The following is a 19,405-nucleotide window of genomic DNA, read 5'->3' on the forward strand; positions in this document are numbered from 1 at the left end:
GTACAGCTTACAGTTCTTCGGAGAAGATGTTCAAAATGTACTTTTCCAAGGCCACTAGTGTATTTTTTTTTTCTTAACACCCCTAAGATGTAGTTAATACAAAACTGTGTTCTTTTTCTTTTGGGGAGTGACAGAGACAGCAAAGTCTGAGCTGTGTCAAGCTGCTTATCTCATCTGCTAGTGTTTTAGGGAGAGTGAGTGTGGAGACCAGTTAAGTAGGGACAAGCAGGGGTAGGAAGTCAGTGCTCAAACCTACTCAGACCTGTGCAGTTCTGCCTTCGTTTTTTCCTGCTTACACTAAAGTAGAAGTAGAGTTTGTGTTTTTTAAAATTCCTTCTTAAAACTCGGCTTGCCTGGGGAGCTGTAGGACAAGCACATCGCCATATGTTGTGTTGCCTGGAATGTTTTCAGTGCCAGATACTAAGGGGTTTTGTGTGTTCGGCTGTGAGAACTTTCTCTGCACAGGGAAAACAAGTACTCCATAGATAGGCTATATGTTTAAAGTGGTGTTAATGCAGACAAGGCACAGTCATTTTTATGGTTATGTGATAAAAGTGGTTGTATCCTGGCTACACTGGAGCCATCCCAGATGCCAGTGGCTTTGCGCAAAGACAGTGCTGTGACTGGGGTTGGAGAACTTCGTAGCAGCACGTCTGGATTTGGAAGTGATTGGAGTGTGGTTGACAGTCTCTGTTTACAAACTGCCCATCGGCTCCCTTACTGCCAGGTCCATCGGACTGTGGTCAGCTTCTTGGCCGCTGTGCCCTTCAGCTGTGCATCTTAGTTTCTTCCTGTTCCTGGTGGGGACTGATCTTGCCTCCTGAACTTTCCGATTGCTGAGTGCAGCAGAATGGATGGAATTCCCCCCACATTATAACCTTTGCCGTTCTTACACAAAGCCTTGGAGCTGACTGGTTCGCAAATGTGTTTTTCTGCTTCGTAGCTCCCTGTTGCTTGAGTCTCTGGTTACGGCCACTGAATTGAAGGTCCCAGTAATAGTGACTGTCTCAAAGTGGTGGGAGTGGAAAGGTGCTTGCCACATGGGTTGGTTTTTCTTTTTAACCATGCATAGTAGGGCTGAGGTTGCCAAAACTTTCAACAGTGTCTTTTAAGTGAACATTCAGGTCCATCTTGTAACTACGCTGCTTCCAGCTGGCTGGCAGTTTTGTGAAAAGGATTTTCCTTAGGCTTGGGATTCCCCCTGGAAGAGGACAAGTTCTTAGACTGACAAGGGCTGGAAATTGAGATTTCAGGGGAAATACCTGAGTCCAAATCAGAGAGCACTTATCACAGGAGTAGGGGATTTTGCTGTCCTGAAAACAAATTGTGACAGAAGCAGGAAAGAATGTGAAACTTTGTGACCTTGTGCTTCCACTGCAGCATTGTAAACAAAGATCAAACCAAGATAGGTTAAAACTTCCCTCCGTTCCTTATTGAAACTGGAAGGATTTTAAAGCTTAGGTTTATATTTTACACTGTTAACTACCTTATTTACTCACATTTCTCACTTTGCATAGTTGAATCAAGCTGGTCAGAGTAATCCTCCAGTATCCGTATGGTGTGGCTCATCTGGTTACTTATGTAGCGTGAGCTTGAAACAATTTTGCCTTGCTATTACGACACTATTGCCAACATATTGTGAAATGTGTATTTTTAATACAAGCCTGAATTTGAGAAATGCTCTCACTGCTAGCTTGGTGCTATTTGCAGAGGAGCACAGCACAGAGGGCTGGATTCACTGCTGAGCTCTTCTGTAAATCCATCTGGCTGTGTAGCAAGGAGAGCTCCTGAGTGCTGACTGTGCATGAAAATGTGGGCTTTAACCTGCTTCAGAGAAGTGAACTGGTTTTCCTGAAATTCACAGCTGTCAGAGTGAACTTTGAAAACAGTGAGGGGTTTTACGTCTGATTTGAAAGCTTCTTTTCTCCCTCCTCTGATAGTCTCCACTGCAATGCATGATTGCAGTTATTCCCTTTCCCTCACTCCCCTCTCTTGGATTCCTCCCCTGCTGAAGCAATGCATTACCTTTTTCAAGGCAGCATCAGAAAACAGATGTGATACTGCTAGTTTTGTCCTTCCTGCTGCTCGTTGCATGGCAAAGCAGCAAGGAGAGCCAGACCTGTCTTTGTACAGGGCTGTGAAAATAAGACTTGGCTGGAATATGCATTGGATGTACTTAGTGAGAGGAGCTGTGTTCTGAAAACACCAAAGGAGTATGGATGTGTACGAGGGGGCAAATGCATAGCCTGTCAGTTATTCTGCAAAAAAGACAAGGTAGCTTTACCCTTCTTGCTACAGCTAAGGTATGAACATGAATGTATATATGTACGTGTGTAGCATTCTTAACTTCACAACTCGTATGTAATCCTTTGGAATCCAAAAAGACTACTCAGGCTTGCTGGAAAAATACACAAGCCTGCTTAAAGGCTGTGCCAGTGAGGCTTACAAAAACCTGCTTGAATCTTGCAGAGATTGATGACATAGGCTCGCTCGCATACTGGCATGGGAAGCGTCCTGCTTAGCAGTAGCGATTGGATTTTTCCAGTCCTGATACTATCAAATTCTTGTTGTGTTTCACAGTACGAGGGGTATGTGTTAAATCTATTTTGAAAGCATTCTAAAGGGATGAGCACAGACTCTTTTTAGCTCAGCAATGTTTGTGCAGTATTAGAAGAAAAACCAAGTAATGTTTTTCTTCCCTTGTTTTTAAGGAAACATGATATGTGAGGGGTGGAACAATGCTTTGTTTCAGGAAATGTTATCCGTTTCCATTGTAGGGCTAGATGGATTCTGTTTTTAAATGTGGCATTTTAAAAAGAACAAACTCTATGATGTTATAAAGACATGGAAAATTGATTCTTCGTTAGGGGTGGAGAAAGTGATTATCACTGTATGTTTTCTCTGGTAATATCTGATAGTCCCCTTCTCTCCTGCTATATTCAGCGTGTTTAGTTGTCAGGCGTTGTCAGACTAAATTGCTAAAAATAACAAATAAGGGGGAGGCTCTGCTGGGCAGCTCTGTCTACTGTGTGCCACTGAATTTAGCTCCTTCATGGAAAGGGCAAAAGCAACCTGCAGCTTTCTGGTTGAGTTGGATTTTGGTTTTAAACTCTGACCACAACATTGTTGTGTGCTTGTTTCCCAGGCAGTTCTTTCACATGTGTTTGGGAGACTGAAAGTTTACTGCTGTGGAGATAACAGGGTTGGTTGGTTTTTTTTTTCTCTCTGCCTGGAGTAGAAAATACAATTGGGAAAGTTATACCGAAGTGCTTGATTTCTAATTCAGAAATTCTTCATGTGATCCCTAAAATGCCATGTTGAACTGCCCTATCCCACACAGAAGACTACTTTGCTCTCATTCGTGATGGAGAAATGAACACTGTGCTCTCAGATACTGCTGCGCTCCAGATTTAAAGGCTTAGATGGTGTTGCAGGGCTTTTTCCTGGTAAAGTTAAAAAGTGACTGCATTGCAATGCCTTATGGCGACCAGACATCAGAGGTAACAATGGACTTCTTCCCTGGTGCTGCCTGGATGTGAACTTGCTCATGCTGCAGCTTCCATTTCTCTAATCTCCTTTCCTTAGGAGCTTTAAAATGGCTTTGCTGCAGCCCTGAGGCGTAATGGTGGTGCCCCCTTCTCCATGAGTCGACCAGGGCGTCTCTGATGGTTGCCACAGCAGTATTTTCATACCCTGTGGGAACAAAGATTTAGGCAGGTAAGGTGTGGCTGGGGAGATGTGCTGGAGCCTGAAAGTTCGTGTTCTCTGAGCGAGTATGGCTCGGGTGGGCTTGCTCAGCATGGCCGCACACCTCTGATGTGCTCCTGCAGCAGCTCTCTAGACAGGCCTTTGGTTTTTACACTGAAACTGTCAGCATGGAGGCCAGTTCTGAGGGTGGCTTTAATGATGTGCAAACAAGTATCTTGAGATTTGTGGTGCACTTGGCAGACCACTAAGCAACCATCAGAAGGTAGCAATTGTTAGGCTGTTCCCAAGTTAGACCAATTTCTTCCTGGGATTTACAGCGTAGAAGCTCTCATCCCATGGTTGGCTCAGCATAGGCCAGTGCCCAGGAATGTGCGGTGGGCTTTTTAAATAGACAGGGGGAAAATAAGGAATGCTCCTGTTTGCTTTGGAGAGGAGAAGCCTCAAGAATAGACCTCTATGCTTTAGCCTGGAGCAGATTTCACTTTGGATGAGTGCGCTGTTCTCTCATTCCATTGCTGGCATACATGCACGTACTGAAGACATGATTTTAAACACAAGTTGTCACAGAACCTGCCCCTTGTTTCTGAGTGTGCACATAAACGAGATCAGTCCCTGGCCTGGTTTCAACCTTGTTGGCTTCATGGCCTGGTCTGCTCTAAGGAAGGCTGGCATGCTTCTGTCACTGTTGTTCGTACAGGAGCCAAGCCAGAACCGTCTGTGCAATCTCGGTGCTGGGCTATGATCACGGTGTGCAAACATGTACAAAACTCCTCTGACGTGGTTCATTTGCAGATTTGGGGCATAGATTGATTTTTATTTTCTTAATAAGCTTATCCTGGAAGGTGGTGTGTTTTGGGGTTGTATTGGTGTTTGTTGGGTTTTTTTGCTATTTGTTTCATCTTCTCCCCCCCAACTTTACAGTATCTGACATTTGGGAATTTAGTGGTGATATCTCCTTCTCCTCTTACCCCTGATTCACACTTTGGAGTTTCACTAATTCTACCTGGCCATCTATGAATCAGGAGCCCAGATGTTCTCTGCAGTCAAGAGAAAGACAATAAATGCCTCCAGAGGGTCACTCATTCCTAGAGGTGATCGTCTTGCTCTGCTTGCTGTAGAGGGAGGCTGGACACTTAGTGCGGGAACAGGTGGAGTATGGAAGTGAACATGTAGGATTAACATTTAGGCTGTTGTAGACATTTCAGGAGGAAGCTGTGGGAGCTCCACAAATTACGGAGATTGGTGTGGAAGTGAGCTGCAGAGCCTCATCAGGCCTGCTGTGAGGACCAGGCCAGGTGATCACCTTCGTCTTTGGGTGTCTGAGGCAACTGCAGGTGTCTGGGCAGATCCTTCAGGGCACAGACATTGGGACTTGGTGACATTCCTGGTAAATGTGTTTCATCTTGACTCTGTTGGCTTCTGTCATCCAGGCCTGAGTCTGTGCCTTCACTGAGGTCTTGCTCCTGTTTTTCAGGCTGCAAAGCTGGAGGCTGAGCTTGCTTTTTGAGGACATGGCTGGTCCAGCTGCCTGCTTAAGCTCGCTGTCAGCTGGGGAGCATCCACAGGCACTCCCATAGGAGAGCAGAGCACAGCCTCCATGGGCAGAGCTGTGAGCACCGATCTCCCCTCCACAGAGATGCTTGTTTTGAAGAAGGGAGTAGCCAGCACTTCCCACCCCCACCCCCCCGGGTCTGGCTGTCTTACAGGGTGTAGAATCTGCATTCTCAGTCCTGATTTTTGAAATAAAAGTCTGAGCAATGAGAAAAATAGGCTTTAAAATAATCAAACGGTGAGAAGGTTGAGAGTGTAATGGAAACAGAGCTAATACTATCAGGACAAAATCGTTCTTTATGAAAAAGCCATCTGACAGTGGACTGGGGCTATACGAATTTAAGGTAAATACGTGAGGAGATGGGGCATAGCTAATGCTGCTCTAATTCTTCTGTCCCCTAAAATGACTCTGCTGATGGTAACATGAATAACAGGCCTTATTCCTTGCTCTCAAGGCTGTGATAAATCACTATCTTAACTTACTTCTTTATTTTTAAAGCCTTGTGGTCTTACTGCCATTTGTCAAACAATGAGTGAGGATAGCAAAAGGATTGTATTTTTACAGCCCAACTCAGTGTTTTATGCTGTTTCTCTTTTATCCAAATTGCATCATCTGTCATGCCATATAAATGCAAGTTGATTGTGTGCAGCTAGCACCTTGCAGTTTTAAAAGAGAGCAAATGCTCTTCAGTTATCACAGGAAAGGAGGTGTATTTTTTTTAAATACTGGTTCTGATTCCTACAATAGATTTGTTGGACAAAGATCACACAAGAATATATGTTGCTTTGAAAATTGCGCTCAAAGCTTGTCCTGTGTTAAAGAGTGCACAAGTCAGTGATTGCAAAACATGACGTTGTAATCTTAGAGGCACAGAAAGAAGAAATCATCACACTCGAGGCAATTCCTAGTCTCTGAAAGGGTCTTCCACTAGTTTAGGCCTGGGATGGCTTATAAAAACTAACATCTTGCCGTATTTTTATGATTAGTGGTTGTGGGTGATGCCGACTTTAGTGGCTTGACATGTATTTGTAACATCACTTGTATGGGTCTGCATTTGCAAGGCTGGATCTTTCATTTGGAGCATTCATTCAGCCCAACAAGTTTTCAAACTCACAGGTTTTTTACAAGCAGCTGCTTAATTAGTAATTCTTTGTCAGTCTTCCCTGCACTGCAGACTGCAAAGTAAGCACACAATCTAGCTGAGAGGGCAAAGGCTTCATGAAGGGAGAACTGGAATTTGATGACTCTTATTTTCACTGTTTCTACCTTGTATTTTTAGGTGGATAATTGTAGATTTTAAAAGCAGGAGAATAATTAACATGGGTATCGATAGCTTCCTTTTAAATCCTTTAGAAGCTCTTTATAGAGATGCTTTCATGATAAATGTATCTCAGAACTCGTTTTAGGATTTTTTGGGGGAGTTTGCTCTGATTTAAATAAATAAATCGAATGGAAAAAATTTTTCAGGCAAACTTTGTCAGTATGCTTGCATTCCTTTGTAATTCAGGGGAAAGTGAAATACATTATGCATTAATAAAACACCACTTCTGCTGCATCTAAATGGTTTTGTCCATCCAGGAGCCTACATTTAGTCATCTGAGTCTGAAAACGTTGCTTGTTTCCTCTGATTAGCATTAAGCTGCTTTCACGATTACACTGAAATCATTTTAACACAAAGTTGGTAGATAAGTCTGTCTTTGTCATTTTAAACCAGGGTCTGATTCATTGTCAAAGCTCTCCTTTGTGCTTATGGCTGCAGAAGTATCCAAAGCAGTGAGCTGAGTTGGATGCGGGTCCCTCTCCAAATTCCTCCTTGCATGAGTAATAGTTAGTCACAAAACCAGTGCCACTGTCCTTGCCTTAGTCACTAGGCCTATGCAGTCACTCCTTGCTGTCCTTTATGCCCAGCAGCTTTGGGGAGGGGGATTATCTGTGCTCGATAAACCTCTATCCTGCCCCCATCTACTCCATCTCGCCTGGGGAGAACAGGAAATGATTATTTGCAAAGCATGCTCCTGCGTGTAGGAGACCTGACCCAGCCCTGAGTCAGCTTTATAAAGCCGCACCTTGCTCGCCAGGTATGCAGGGAGGTGTCAGGACTTCCTGCTGGCCCTGCTGCCCGGGTCACTCCTCTCCTCTCTCTGGAAATGTGTTCCCAGCGGGGATGTGGCTGCTTTCTGCCTGCAAGGCAGTTGAGTTTTAGGGTGTCTGAATTAAGGGGGGATGCTGGTTAGCTGTGAGTTTATGTCATCTTTTTGTTGCTGATTTGTTGAGTGTTTGAAATTTATGGAAATAATTTTTCTTCTAAAATGGCCTTGTTTGGCCGGGACCGCAAGAGGTGATAGGTGTGGTATGGTTTTGCAAAGGTCATATTGCTAGGAGGTGTCCTGATGAGCTGTGTTGCCTATGCAGGACTGTAGAAACCAAAGCACCAAGTTAGGGAACTTACCATGTTTTGCAAGAGGCAGTTTGGTGAGGGACACTTCCGCCAAAGCAATTCATGGGGATTTTCAGAATCTGGGCGAGTTTCCCCTGTGTTTGACCTGACTCTGCTATTGTAAGTCTGCTTAGGGTGCAGTATCTGACCTCAAGCAATGTGCCTCTGAAAACGGCTCTAAATAGGTAATTTTGCCAAGAGGTGTCCCTAAAGGAATCCTCTGGGTTGATAATACATTTCTGCTGCCACCTACTGAAAGGTTCCCAGTTGGCTTGCTTTTGTAGTAGTCAACATCAGGCTAGGGAGCAGGAATTTACTGGAATAATCTGTCATTTCCAGTCACAGAGAGCAACTGTCTCTACCTCTGTTGAAAATACTGTCCTGTGGCTGAGTTGACAGGTACATGCAGTGTGCTCCCAGCGGGGCTGGGGCTTGGGGACGGAAAGGCTGCTCTGTGGGCAGGTTTTCCTGCCTGTTACATGACCCCTTCTTCATTTGAAAGTGGCCTCCCTTGGTACCAAGTGTGGAAAGCAGTGGGCGCTTTTCCGAATCGGCTTTTTCAGAGTATGTTCCTCAGGGTTTCAAGGTGCTACGGTAATGACGGGGGAAGTCCTGCTGGTTGTGCTGTGTAGGTAGGATCAATACATGATGAAGGTGGATTTGCACCAGCAGTTCTTTAGGCAGATGCTTCTAAAGATCCCCTGATATGGAAGGTGCACTCATATGCTTGATGTCTTCTCTTCTTCGCTCTAATCCAGATGGTTTTGAAGTGACCGAGGCTCCCCGTTACCTTCAGGAAATAATGGCTAAGGGAGAACCCAGGGATATGAATCAGCACTTCTCCTCTTAGGTAAATGGCATCATTGTGCTTCTGTCAGCAGCTGTCATCAGAAGCCAGCTGGGCTCCCTTCCTACTGCAGTTCACTCACTCTTGAGCAAACTCTGGGCAGCTTCCTGAGAGGAATAACTCTCTGTGGAAAGTCTTGAACTGTATCTAAATATTTGGTGGTTGCTGTAGTGTGGTAATTCCCAATGTGTACATGTGCCACAGTGTTTCACTGGGTGAGGACCAGTGCTGGGTGGACCCATCAGGGCGTAGGACTGCCTGCAGACCCACCCTGCCTCATAGCTGGTGCCCACTATTTCAGTTTCTCCTGAAACAGAAGCAGCCGGGTGCTGTTCAGCAGGTCCACCTACTTCCCATTTATGGGTTCCAAGTGAAATCCTGTTACAGAGTGCATGTCCTAGGCACATCACCTTCCATGATCTCAGGCTGACCAAAATGTTAGCCTCGCCTGCGGCATGTGTAGTGATGGCTCAGTGTGCTGTTCTCTGGCAAGGGGGGTTTGGGCAATTCCAGCCACCCTAACTGCAGCAGTGGCCTCAAGAGCGAGGGCAGCTCATGCTGCTGCCACTGTCTGGCCCCCAGCATGTGGGCAGCACGGCTTTCCTGTCGGGGAAGATCCTTCCCCAGAGAAGCATGTGCTCTCAGCGCTGTCTCAGGATCTGCTGATCACTTTCCGAAAGAGTGCATAGACAGAGCCCCCAAGGGATATCAAAAATGACCTGAGTTAACTCCGGGAGATACAGAAACTCTTAGCTAGCAGGCTTATTGAGACGGTGTCACAAGATGAGTTGTATCAGGGCTCCTGTTTGAGGTACTGCATCATGCCTGAAGACTCTGCAGTGTTCCTCGACAAAAGCCTTCTAAGCACGAGGGTGGGATGCTAGCATCTGGTGGCTGGTAGCCAAGTGTGCTGCAAGCCATGGGGAGGGTGGTGTTCTCTGGGAAGGAACCTGCCAGCTCCTTTTGTCCTCACAAGTTGGGTGTAAAAGTCTGTAGGAAAACAGTTGGGAAAAAAAAAAAAAAGCTGAAGTGAGAAAGCACGATTCAATACCAGATCATTAAATTTCTGTGGAAACATTTCGTTTGGGTTTAAGCATATTTGTGTTTGCAGGTCAGGGCTTGAAGCTGTTTTTCTCTTGCTGAGGTGAAGAGACAGAAGGGGAATTTGAAGAGCAAAAGGAGTAGATGTTGAATGAGAAACCGCTACTTCAAACAGGAAATTCACCTGTGAGCACAAGGCGTAAGGCGGCGTGAATAAACTGTGGCTGCTGTGCATTGGCTTCCTGCTGAGAGCAGAATTGCCTTTTTGGCTTTCGGAGCTGAGCATCCACACTGTGAAACACTGGCTGAATGACCAGCTCTAGACAAGTTTCCACAGACATGCGGTTCTGGCCAGTGGCTGACCAGCTCTCTCTGAAGGCAGAGGCATCTGAATCACAGTGCTGGGGGAAATACATTGCTTTGATCGTTGAAAGCCCATCTGAGAGGAGCTGATTAAAGTTTTTTCTTGCTGTGGAATCTGTGGATGCTGGCTCTTTAATCTGCCAGGAATGTGAGGTCCGGGTGCGTCGTCATGCTTCTCCAGCGAGGCACCAGCCTTGTAAGCAGCATGATGCAATGGGAACAGAGATGGGAGGCTCGAGCAGGAGGTGACTTCCCACTGTGTCAAAAGGCCATGGGCCATCTCTGTTAACCACAATTCCTTTTCTTCTTTGGGGTGTGGTCTGCAATTGTATTTGCATTAAATCTAGTATTTCCACAGCTGCTGCCAACAGCAAATAGTGCAGAGCTGGTCAGGAAGCAAGCGTTGCCCATGACAGGGGATGAAGCGCAAGGGAGCGCCGTGGTAAAGCGTAATGGCAGAGGTGGGTATTTACGGCGTTGCTTTTGCCATAACCGCCAGGGCACAGGCTCGCTGCTCCAGCGTGCCTCGGTAAGAAGCATGTGCAGTGAGGGATGGCTTGTGGGTGCTGCTGTACGAAGCCTCCGGCTGGGGCCGATCAAGCTGGCGCTTCCAAGAGCTGGTGCTTCATATACAGGTGAAGAGGTAAGCAGGGTTAGCAGCAGCTGCCCAGAGCCATGGCCTGCAGCCCAGCCACTCAGTGCTGCCTGAGGGCAGAGCAGGTTGGCAACAGGCATCGCAGCCCGCCGTCCTTGCTGGGGTGACGGGATACCGTGTGGGGCAGCTGCCCAGGCCTCCGTGCAGCAGGGCTGGGGTTGGCGGTGCCCTCCCTGCCAGGCCGTGCTGCTTCTGCAGGGCTGCTTTGTCAGCTGCGCAGCTGCCCTGCCTCCTGGAAAGGGTTCCTGGGAATTGATGCACATCGCGTGTTGGATGGGGCTGCCTGAGCAGCCAGTCCTATTTTTGGCTGCATCCCTCATCATGTGGGAGACAGCGCTTTTATGCTACGTAGCTGTACTGAAGCCCCACACAGGTTAGCCCCTCGCCCCACATACCTGGTTTAGGAAGGCTTGGGAGGGGAGAATGATCCTGAGCATTTGTAGGGCAGAGCAGGGGCCAGGCTTGGTGGCACCATCTGTGGTCAGGTACAGGAGAGCATCAGAGCCCCTGGTAGGTGCCAGGAGGTCCAGCTGGTGGGGTTGGCTCTGCTGCCCAAAGAGGTAATCTCTTTTCGTCCTCCATCTCAGTGCCAGGCAGCCATTAGCATGGCAAACCTACTGTCAGAAAGCAGATTTAGGTGAGAACACTTCATTTTGGGCTAATTTTCAGACAGATCATCAGGGCTGTGGTTTGTCTTGCTCCCAAGTGCTGCAGCTCTTCCTGCCTAGGGAAGGTGACTATTGTTGGCAGCAGAATTAGCTTAAAGGATTTACGAAACTGCAGACTGTGAGGAATTGACTGCGCTGGCTTTTTGGGGGCATTTCTTAGAGTTTTGCACCGTCAGCTGTTCTGCCTGTGGCCCAGACCTCGCTAGCCTGTCGCAGGAGCCATGTGTTGGTCTCATGTCCTAGTGCAGGTGGCAGTGCCATTCCTGGGTGGGGACGGAGCAGGGCAGGAGGGGGATCAAGGGGCTGTCATCACAAATAAGGGGTTGGATGAGAACTGATGGGTGGCCTGTGGTGGGAACAAGTGAGAGTGCAAGAGCTTGGCCTGTGCTGGAGCAGGGCCACTGGCTTGATTTCAGCACATGCGCGAAGCGTGCTGCCTGCCTGGGAATCCTGCTGCCTTTCCATGTGCCTTCAGCCACCTGCAAGGCAGCCTCTGGCTCACCTTCCTCGCTTCTGTGGTGGAGAGGCTTCTCATGTACTGACAAGACGTGCAACCTCAGGTCATTCCTCCCTGCGTGGGACTGACTGTGTGCGGGCCGTGGAAACAAAGCTGCGTTTCTGAAACCTCTGGAAGCTGCTGGGTGGCGGAGGCTGGCGGGGGGTGTGCTCAGTGCCCTGACTGAGCCAGTGTTCAGAAGCTGTGCCTCTGTGTAAGTGTCACTAACACTCGAGAAGTGTACTTTGCAGTGTGGTAAATAAATCTCTAGCAAGTGGATGTTGCAATTGCAAACCAAGAGGAGAAACCAGCCCCTCGCTGCAGGCAGAACTGTTGGCTGACAAACCAGCCTCTTCCTGCTGTGCTGGCGGTGTTTCCTCCTTCGCTGCCTTGCCACACTCTTGGCATAATTGCTGGGGAAGCGCCAGCACCTCGTGGCACTGCCCAGCCTCGCTGCAGAGCGTGGCCCTGTTTGTAAGCAGTGAGTCTGGGCTTCTCTGGGAGCCGAGTGGCTTGTGTCACTTTCACCCCGTCATCTTCCCAAAGCACGTCTCCTTTCGCAGTCCTACCCTGAGACTCCATGACTCAGGCAGTGGTTTCTCTTGCTGTTTTGGGTAACCACCTTGTCTGGACAGAGGCCCACAGGAGGTGGTGGATGGGGGCAATTTATGGCACTGCTGGTGTGGGGAGTGGGTAGGAGCTCTGAATCCGCAGCTCATAGGTGTGCAGCCTAGAAAGTCAGTGGCTTGCTGTGCAGGGCCAGTCTGCTGCCATGTCCTGTTGGGCTCCTGACTGGTGAGCACTGGATTTACTGGTGTAGAAGTAGTATCAGGCTGCAGAGAGCAGCAGCCTTTGATTTCATGAGGGACCAAAACCAGCAGTACAGTTCAGGCATTGCACTGGATATTTGCTGTTAACTGCACTTGCCTTGGCACAGGCAACAGCGAATTAACATGTGGAGCAGTGAGCACACCTTCACAGGAAAAATATATGCAGCTAATTGGGTGATGAGCTAAAACCTAGCAGCTGTGGGCTGGCCCAGAATGTGGGGTCAGAGGACATAGGGTTAACTAGGGCTGGAAGTCAACATCAAGTGCAAATGAAAGCATGTGAGTTCAGGGAAGCTTGGAGGTGGGGCTTGGGAGGCTGGGGTGCTCTTCCTCCCACGGGGAGCAGATACCGCCAGCCTGGCAGATCTGGCTGGACCGGAACAGCCTCCAGGGTGACTGAAGAACTGCGCCGTCAGACCCTCTCTGGGCTCCGGGGAGCCGGTGTGACGAGGCAGTGTATGTGTCAGCCGGCTTGCTCACAGCGCTGCTCCCTGGGAAGCACACCGCGGAGAGATGGGGTTTCCTGTCTAGACCCCGGTAATCACCATGAGGAGGGGTTTGCACGCAAGCTTCTGTGATTACCAAAGCAGAAACCAGGCCACTGCTCCTCAGGAAGGAACACCTCACTTCTGCCACGTGTCTCGGAAAATGCGGTGATTGTCTGCTTCTCATTCCCACTTGATTTGGGCTGTTGGAGCAGGAGCCAGCTGGTGTGCTGTCTCCAGTGCTGCCTGCTGCCGGCCTGCAGGAAGGCTCAGGAAGTTTGCATCCTGCCAGCTTCAGGTGCAGGGTTTCCCTTGGTGCTCAAGAAATGCTCCTGGAGCCCAGGGATGAGTCTCCTTGGAGACTACTTTTGGGAGGAAGAAGTAAAAGCATCAGGAGGACCAGCCCTGATCCTCTTGCCCCAGAAACTGCACGGCCGAGGAGCGGGACTGAGGGGAATAGAAATTCCCTGAATCCTCACCTGCCTGGGACCGCAGGTGATGCTTAAGTAAAGAAATGGTGTTAGACCCTGTCCCTTGCTGTGTAGCTCCAGCACCCCTGCTCCCCGGGGAGGGCAGAGCACGCGGCTGCGCAGGAGTGGGCAGCACGGGTCTGCGTGGGCCAGGACAGCCGTGAGCGCTCCTGCACTGCGTCAGGCCGCTGCAGTGCTCGGGGTGCCTCGTCCTCAGGGAAGCGGGGCCCGCGTGGTTGCCAGCATGGCTTCCTAGCAGGGGATGTTTGAAAGGTGTTAGGAGAACAGAGCCGTCGTTCGCAGTCTGCCAGCTCCTGGCTGCACGTGGAGGCTTCCCTGTGCGGCAGCAGGGCAGCCTGGCTCTCCCAAGGTTGCTGCCGGGGCCAGCCTGCCCGTGGGGAGCTGCTCTCTAGAAGTGTCTCTTGCTGTCTGGTGGGCATGCGGGGGAAGGGAGAGGGCAGAAAGCCAGCACTATTTCAGAGACTAATTTAATTTCATTTAAAAAAATGCTTCAGTAGTAAACGAATGAATAGAAGTCAGCTCTGCTGATGCCGCTCTCCCCAGTCAGTGGAGTGAGGTGGAGCTTGGACCCCCACGCAGGTTTTCCGGGACATGTCTCCCCTCACAGCCTTTGAATTCAGTTCCCTTGATGTGAAATCCCTCGACGTCCGTCCAGGCAGCGTGAGAATGGCGTGGCAGAAGTCCTGCTCGTGCGTCAGCGAGTCGTTGGCAGCAGGAACCCGCGCTGTGCCTCCTTTCCCAGCAGCTTCCTGAAAAGCAGCTCTTGTACGCGAGAGGGATCCCACGTGCCTGGGGACAGTGTGAGAGGGACAAGGAGCCCTTTGCCATACCCACAGCCCTAGCTGTTGCTGACAACCTTGACTGTTTAAAGAAAGGCCTTTCAGTATTTAGAAAGGAGGCTGGAAGAGATGTCCTCATGGCATAGGCATTTCAGCGGACTGTACAGAAGTGTCACCGCAGGTCTGCTGCGAGGGGATGGGTGCGGAGTGATGGCAGCAGGACTGTCCCATCTGCTAATGATTTTTCCTTCAGCATTATGGGTCCCAGCTCCCCATCGGCTTGTAGGCGTCAGGGGAAGGCTGTCTGAAGAGCATCAACTTTGCAGGTCTTGCCTGTTGCTGGCTGGCAGTGGCAGTGTATTCTGGTTTACAAGCAAGCTCCCCCTGGCCTGCGCCCCATAGCAGGACAGTGCTGCTTGGTTAGAGGCCAACGTGAGTTTTTGCTGCAGCCTGTGCCCATGGGTGCTGCTCTGCTTTGGCCAGCTGGCAGCTGGGGGAGCACCCTGGAGCAGCTTTTTGTGCTTTCCTCCAGCCCCGTTGCATGGCTGAGCGGTGCTGAGGACTTCGATTGTCCCCCTCTAGCTGTCCTTGGTTTTGGTGAGCTTTGGCAGCCATTTGTGCCATACTGGGCTCCTCTGCCTGCGGCTGGGGCGGCCATTAGTGGAGCCTACAGCACGATGTGCTAGGCTGAGGCCTGGACTGCTGTAATTTCGTATTGGTATCTAGCTTGGCCCGGAGGCTGATCTCTGTCAAGCTCCCCAGGCCCATGGGAAGGTGCTCAATGTGTAGCTGGAACACGGCAGGGTGGTGGGAGCATCGTGCTGTAGAGGTCCCCAGCAGGCTTTGCTGAGAAGAGGACCTTGTGAGGACAGCGAGCCCCATGCCAGCATGTAGCAGGTACCACCTGTGGAGCCCTGTGTGTGCCCCTGAGGGCTCTCCCCATGGTCCTCCACACGCCCAGCTCTGCGGGGCCTCCCCGAGGGTCCCCTCAGCCCATAAGGACGGGTGCTGGGAGCGGTGCTGTCCCTGCGGCCGCTGAAGGTCTGCGTCCAGCACGGAGGGCTGCCCGCCCTGACACAGCAACGCCCTCTCCGGCCTGGTGTCCGCCGGGGACTGTTGTGCCTGTTGTTTGGAAACCAGAGAAAATAGTCAAAAGAGCCAAGTGCCGATTTTTCCAGTCACCTAGGAGCACCCAGACCAGCAGGAAAAAACGCTGCATGAATTCCTATCTTGGGATGCACAGCTTTGGGCTGCTTCCCTGCCAAGCCTAGCCTAATTAGAGATGATTAAGGAAACACACGTATTTGGTGATGATGCCAGGGAATTTCTGATAGAAAGGAGGGTCTGGATTTAGAAAACTGGCCTAGTTGGGAATAACAGCCTTTTTTACCAAAGTGCGAAAGGATTTTGCTGTTGTCTCTGAAAGGAGGCTTCAGCATGTTGATTCTTCTCTGGGCTCCAGCCAGGTGTTACAGGATCTGATTTCTTTTTCCTTCCCTGCTACAGTTAACGTATCCCACTTTTTGCAGCGCTGCTGTTGCAATAACCTTAGCACCTCCGAGGAGAAGGTTTCAGAGGGGACAAAATTCAAAGTCTGTGTAAACAGTGCACAGGCTAAACATTAAGACTTCCAGAATACCTCTGGAAATGAATAGCCGCTGTTCTCGCTTCGGGAAACCCGTAGGGTGGTGCGTGCCCTCAGCAGGCTGCTTGTTGTTCCGCCCCGGGCCGCTCTTGCCCCAGCACCCGGGCACCTGCTGTCAGTGTCAAGTCGGACCTTAACTCTCCTCTGGGTTTTCTGCCTTGCAGCAGAAGAAGTCGTACCTGGAGCGGAGCGTGAAGGAAGCAGAAGATAATATCCGGGAAATGCTGATGGCCCGAAGGGCGCAGTAGCTGCGCGGTCCCCCCCAAGGCCTCCTACGACACCTCTGGGTGGTTTTGGGCAGCTCTGCCTGCTGCTGCTCACTGCCACCCGGCTGCACGAGCTCCGTTCTGTGGCAGTTTCAATAAAACTTTGCTGCGAAGCCTGAGCCTCAGCGTCTCACGGTGGCTGCTCTCCCTGCGGGGATTTGATGGAGAAAGGAGGCGGGGGTGGGAGTTGGGGTGAGGACCCTTCGGGGAATCCTGCTTCACTTTAAAGCACGGCCAGACAGTGCGGGACTGGCCATCACAGGCACCTCCACGTCCACGGTGGGTAGTCATTTATTCGGTCTTGGTGGTGACAGGCCCTGGTTCCCTCCCTGTACACGTGGGGCTGGCAGAACCCCTGTGCGGCAGCGAGCTCGTGGAGGCCCAGTGCCACCCTGTGCTTTGTGCTCGCAGTGCACCAGCCCGGCCTTCTCCTTCCCCTACTTCCTGGCTTTGCTGCTTCTCTGAAATGGAGCTTTCAGGGACATCTCCTCCCCTGCCAGCAGCTCCTTGGGATCCTGGAGCTGGGCAGGAGTTTCCAGATCCCATTGCTAACCCCTGTGCTCTCGCCCCATAGCCACATGGGTGCTGTCACCCTTTGCCACCCGCTCCCTGCTCCCAGGCCATGTCACCTGCTCACTGCTTTCGTCTTTGCCAGTGATCACAGACCTGGTCGCTGCCTGATGGATACGGGGGCCATGGGCTGATCCCCCCAGTGTGTTCACACACTGCACTCACATCTGCACACTCTGTAGGGAGCTCTCACCCAGGACAGAGGTGAAGAGGAATTTAATAAGAGCGGGCAGACTGCGCTGATCAGGTGCTGGACAAGTATACCGACCAGCTGGTCATTTACACCCTGGTAAGTGGTCCTTTCATCCTCACACCTGACCTTTTCCATGCTTGTTCCTCCCAAAAATCACCTACATTTCCACCAAACATCCCATAGCAAGTCCTGTGCAATCCCAAACAGCTTTTCCCTGCATCTGATAATGTGTCCCACCCCAGGCATCAGCCTCTTATTCCACAAGGCAATCCAGAGAGCTGCTGCAGGTCACTCACGGGGATGGGCACAGCCTGGACATGGGGCTGCAGCTCTGTGGGGACGCTGGGAAGGGCTCTGGGCAAGGTGTCTGTGCCTCGAGTGCCCTCGGGTTGGGTTCCTGCCCGTCATTGTGCTGGTGTGCACCTCTGGGCTTGTGGATGGGCCTGGAAGTGGCCCGGCCGGATATGACTTGTGCTGCTCCCCTCTTGCTGGGTCTCTGCGCTTCTGTGTGGGTGTGCAGAGGTGCTTTGTCCCAGAACTGACCACAGGCTGCCACATCTGCTGCTCCCCAGCCTCTGCCAGCTGCTGTGCTTGGCAGCACCCAGCAGAGATGGGAAAACCAGGTGGGTGCTGGACCAGGTGTCTGGCCACCCATTTTGGTCCTGGGGCAGGGCAGATCAGCCCATAGCTGGGCTTAGCGGCCAGGGACTCCTGGGCTGCTGGGCACCAATCTGGGCTGAGCTTCATCCCCTGCCCTGGCTTGGCACCAGAATGGGGAAGGCCGTGTCCAGGCTCAGTGGGGGACTGCAGACCCTGCTTTTCTCCAGCTGGTGCCCTGCACGGTGCAGGGTGGCTAGAACCCAGGGCAACCCTTCTCAGTGGAGGGGGGGAGATGTGGCATCCCCTCCGTGTCCCCAAGGACAGGGGCTGTGGCCTTGGGGGCAGGGTGCTGCAGGACTGTGTGCTGCTGTAGGCACACGAGCCCAGGCCCACAGTCATGTTATTAGTGATGGGTGCTGGAGCAGGAGGCAGACAGCAGCGAGCCTGAAGCCTCACCCCTTCCCACACTGGGGGCAAAAGGCCCCCCGAGAAGCTCCTGGTCCTACCTGAGGCACAGCAAGAACCAGCCTGTGGCTGTGAGGAGACTGCACAGGGCTGGGGGCCGCCTCGGGGGAGCAGGGTGGGTGGGCTGCCCACTGTGCTGAGATGAGGGCTGGAGGGAGGGCGAGAGGGGGGCAGCCAGGGCATGGGCAGCTGAATGCTCCACTTGTACCGCCCACCAAGGCCGGCGGAGCCAGGGACCACCCTGCTGAGCCTCGAGTAATGGCTGCAGAGTTGACCACAACCGGGAAGGTGACGGCAACCGTTCCCAGGTGGGGGTCTCTGGGAGTCCAGCAGCAGAGCCCTGTCCCTGCGTTGGTTCCCTCAGCCTGGATGCCAGAGCTGGGCCCTCGCGGGAGCAGAGCTGCTGCCTCGGCTGCAGCACAGGAAGAGCCTGAGGGTGCAGGCAAGCACAACCCTCATTTAGCTCGGCTGGGGCCACCCTTCCCTTTCCTGCCACCTGCTGCCAGGGCTCAAGGAGGCTGGATGCAGCATACAGAAATGCTCTGAAGCCCAAAGCTGATCTTCAGGCAATACAAAGCCAAGCCAATGTGTGTCAGGCCACCAGGATCAGTTTTGCTCCCGAAGCAGGAAGACCAGCAGCGCACTGGGGCAGTGGGCAGCTGGGTGGGAACCATCCCCATGGTGGCCAGTAGCAGGTTTCCCCACTTTTCTGCAGACAAAAAGCTTTTTATCCCTCTTCTGGCTAGGCATGCCATGAAACAGCTTCAGCGATAAATCCTCAGCACTACATTAATCCATGGCCTTGTTTCTTCTTACCCCTTAACTTCCCCCCCCAGCAAGCCTGTACTCTGCAGCAGGAGGATGATGGATCCCTCCTCCCTCCAGGGCTGCTGGCATGCACACTCAGCAGCTCAGCATCTGCTTCCCCCAGCTCTGCCACCCCAGAAGAGACCCCCGGTCCCAGAGAGGGATCCGCATGCCCAGCCATGAGTCAGCAGAGGGATGAAAACCCGACTGAGCTGCCCTGTGCGGTAGGAGTGGGCCGGTGGTGGCAGCCATGGGCACTCCACCCTCCCCAGCCCAGCTGGCTGCCCTGTGCTCTCACAGCTCACGCAGCAGGTTGCTGCAGAAAACCCCCTAGGTGCTGGTAACAGCAGGGCCAGACACCCCCAGCCCAGGCCCCAGCTAGGCGTCAGGGCATGCGCTTCTGCAGCAAAGCTGCGTGAAGCTGCTTGAAGTCAAGTCCATCGTTGCTGCTGCAGAGCCAGCGCATGCGGGAGGCTGAGAACAGACAGCGACAGGGGAAGCACACCC

The 19,405-nt window shown here is 51.5% G+C and overlaps 1 protein-coding gene across 2 annotated transcripts in view; it reads left to right on the forward strand.

Moving 5' to 3' along the window:
- The window catches only part of PFDN1 (prefoldin subunit 1), a 32,457-nt gene extending 16,075 nt beyond the window's left edge, over nucleotides 1-16,382 (forward strand). For both annotated transcript variants that reach the window (XM_075442111.1, XM_075442113.1), the window contains one exon: nucleotides 16,162-16,382. In XM_075442111.1, the coding sequence (XP_075298226.1) occupies nucleotides 16,162-16,245 (84 nt within the window). In that variant the 3' untranslated portion in view covers nucleotides 16,246-16,382. The remainder of the gene's footprint in view (nucleotides 1-16,161) is intronic.
- The last annotated feature ends 3,023 nt before the right edge of the window (nucleotides 16,383-19,405 follow it).

The sequence above is a fragment of the Opisthocomus hoazin genome, chromosome 23 (genome assembly GCF_030867145.1).
Source record: "Opisthocomus hoazin isolate bOpiHoa1 chromosome 23, bOpiHoa1.hap1, whole genome shotgun sequence".
NCBI classification, from domain to species: Eukaryota; Metazoa; Chordata; class Aves; order Opisthocomiformes; family Opisthocomidae; genus Opisthocomus; species Opisthocomus hoazin.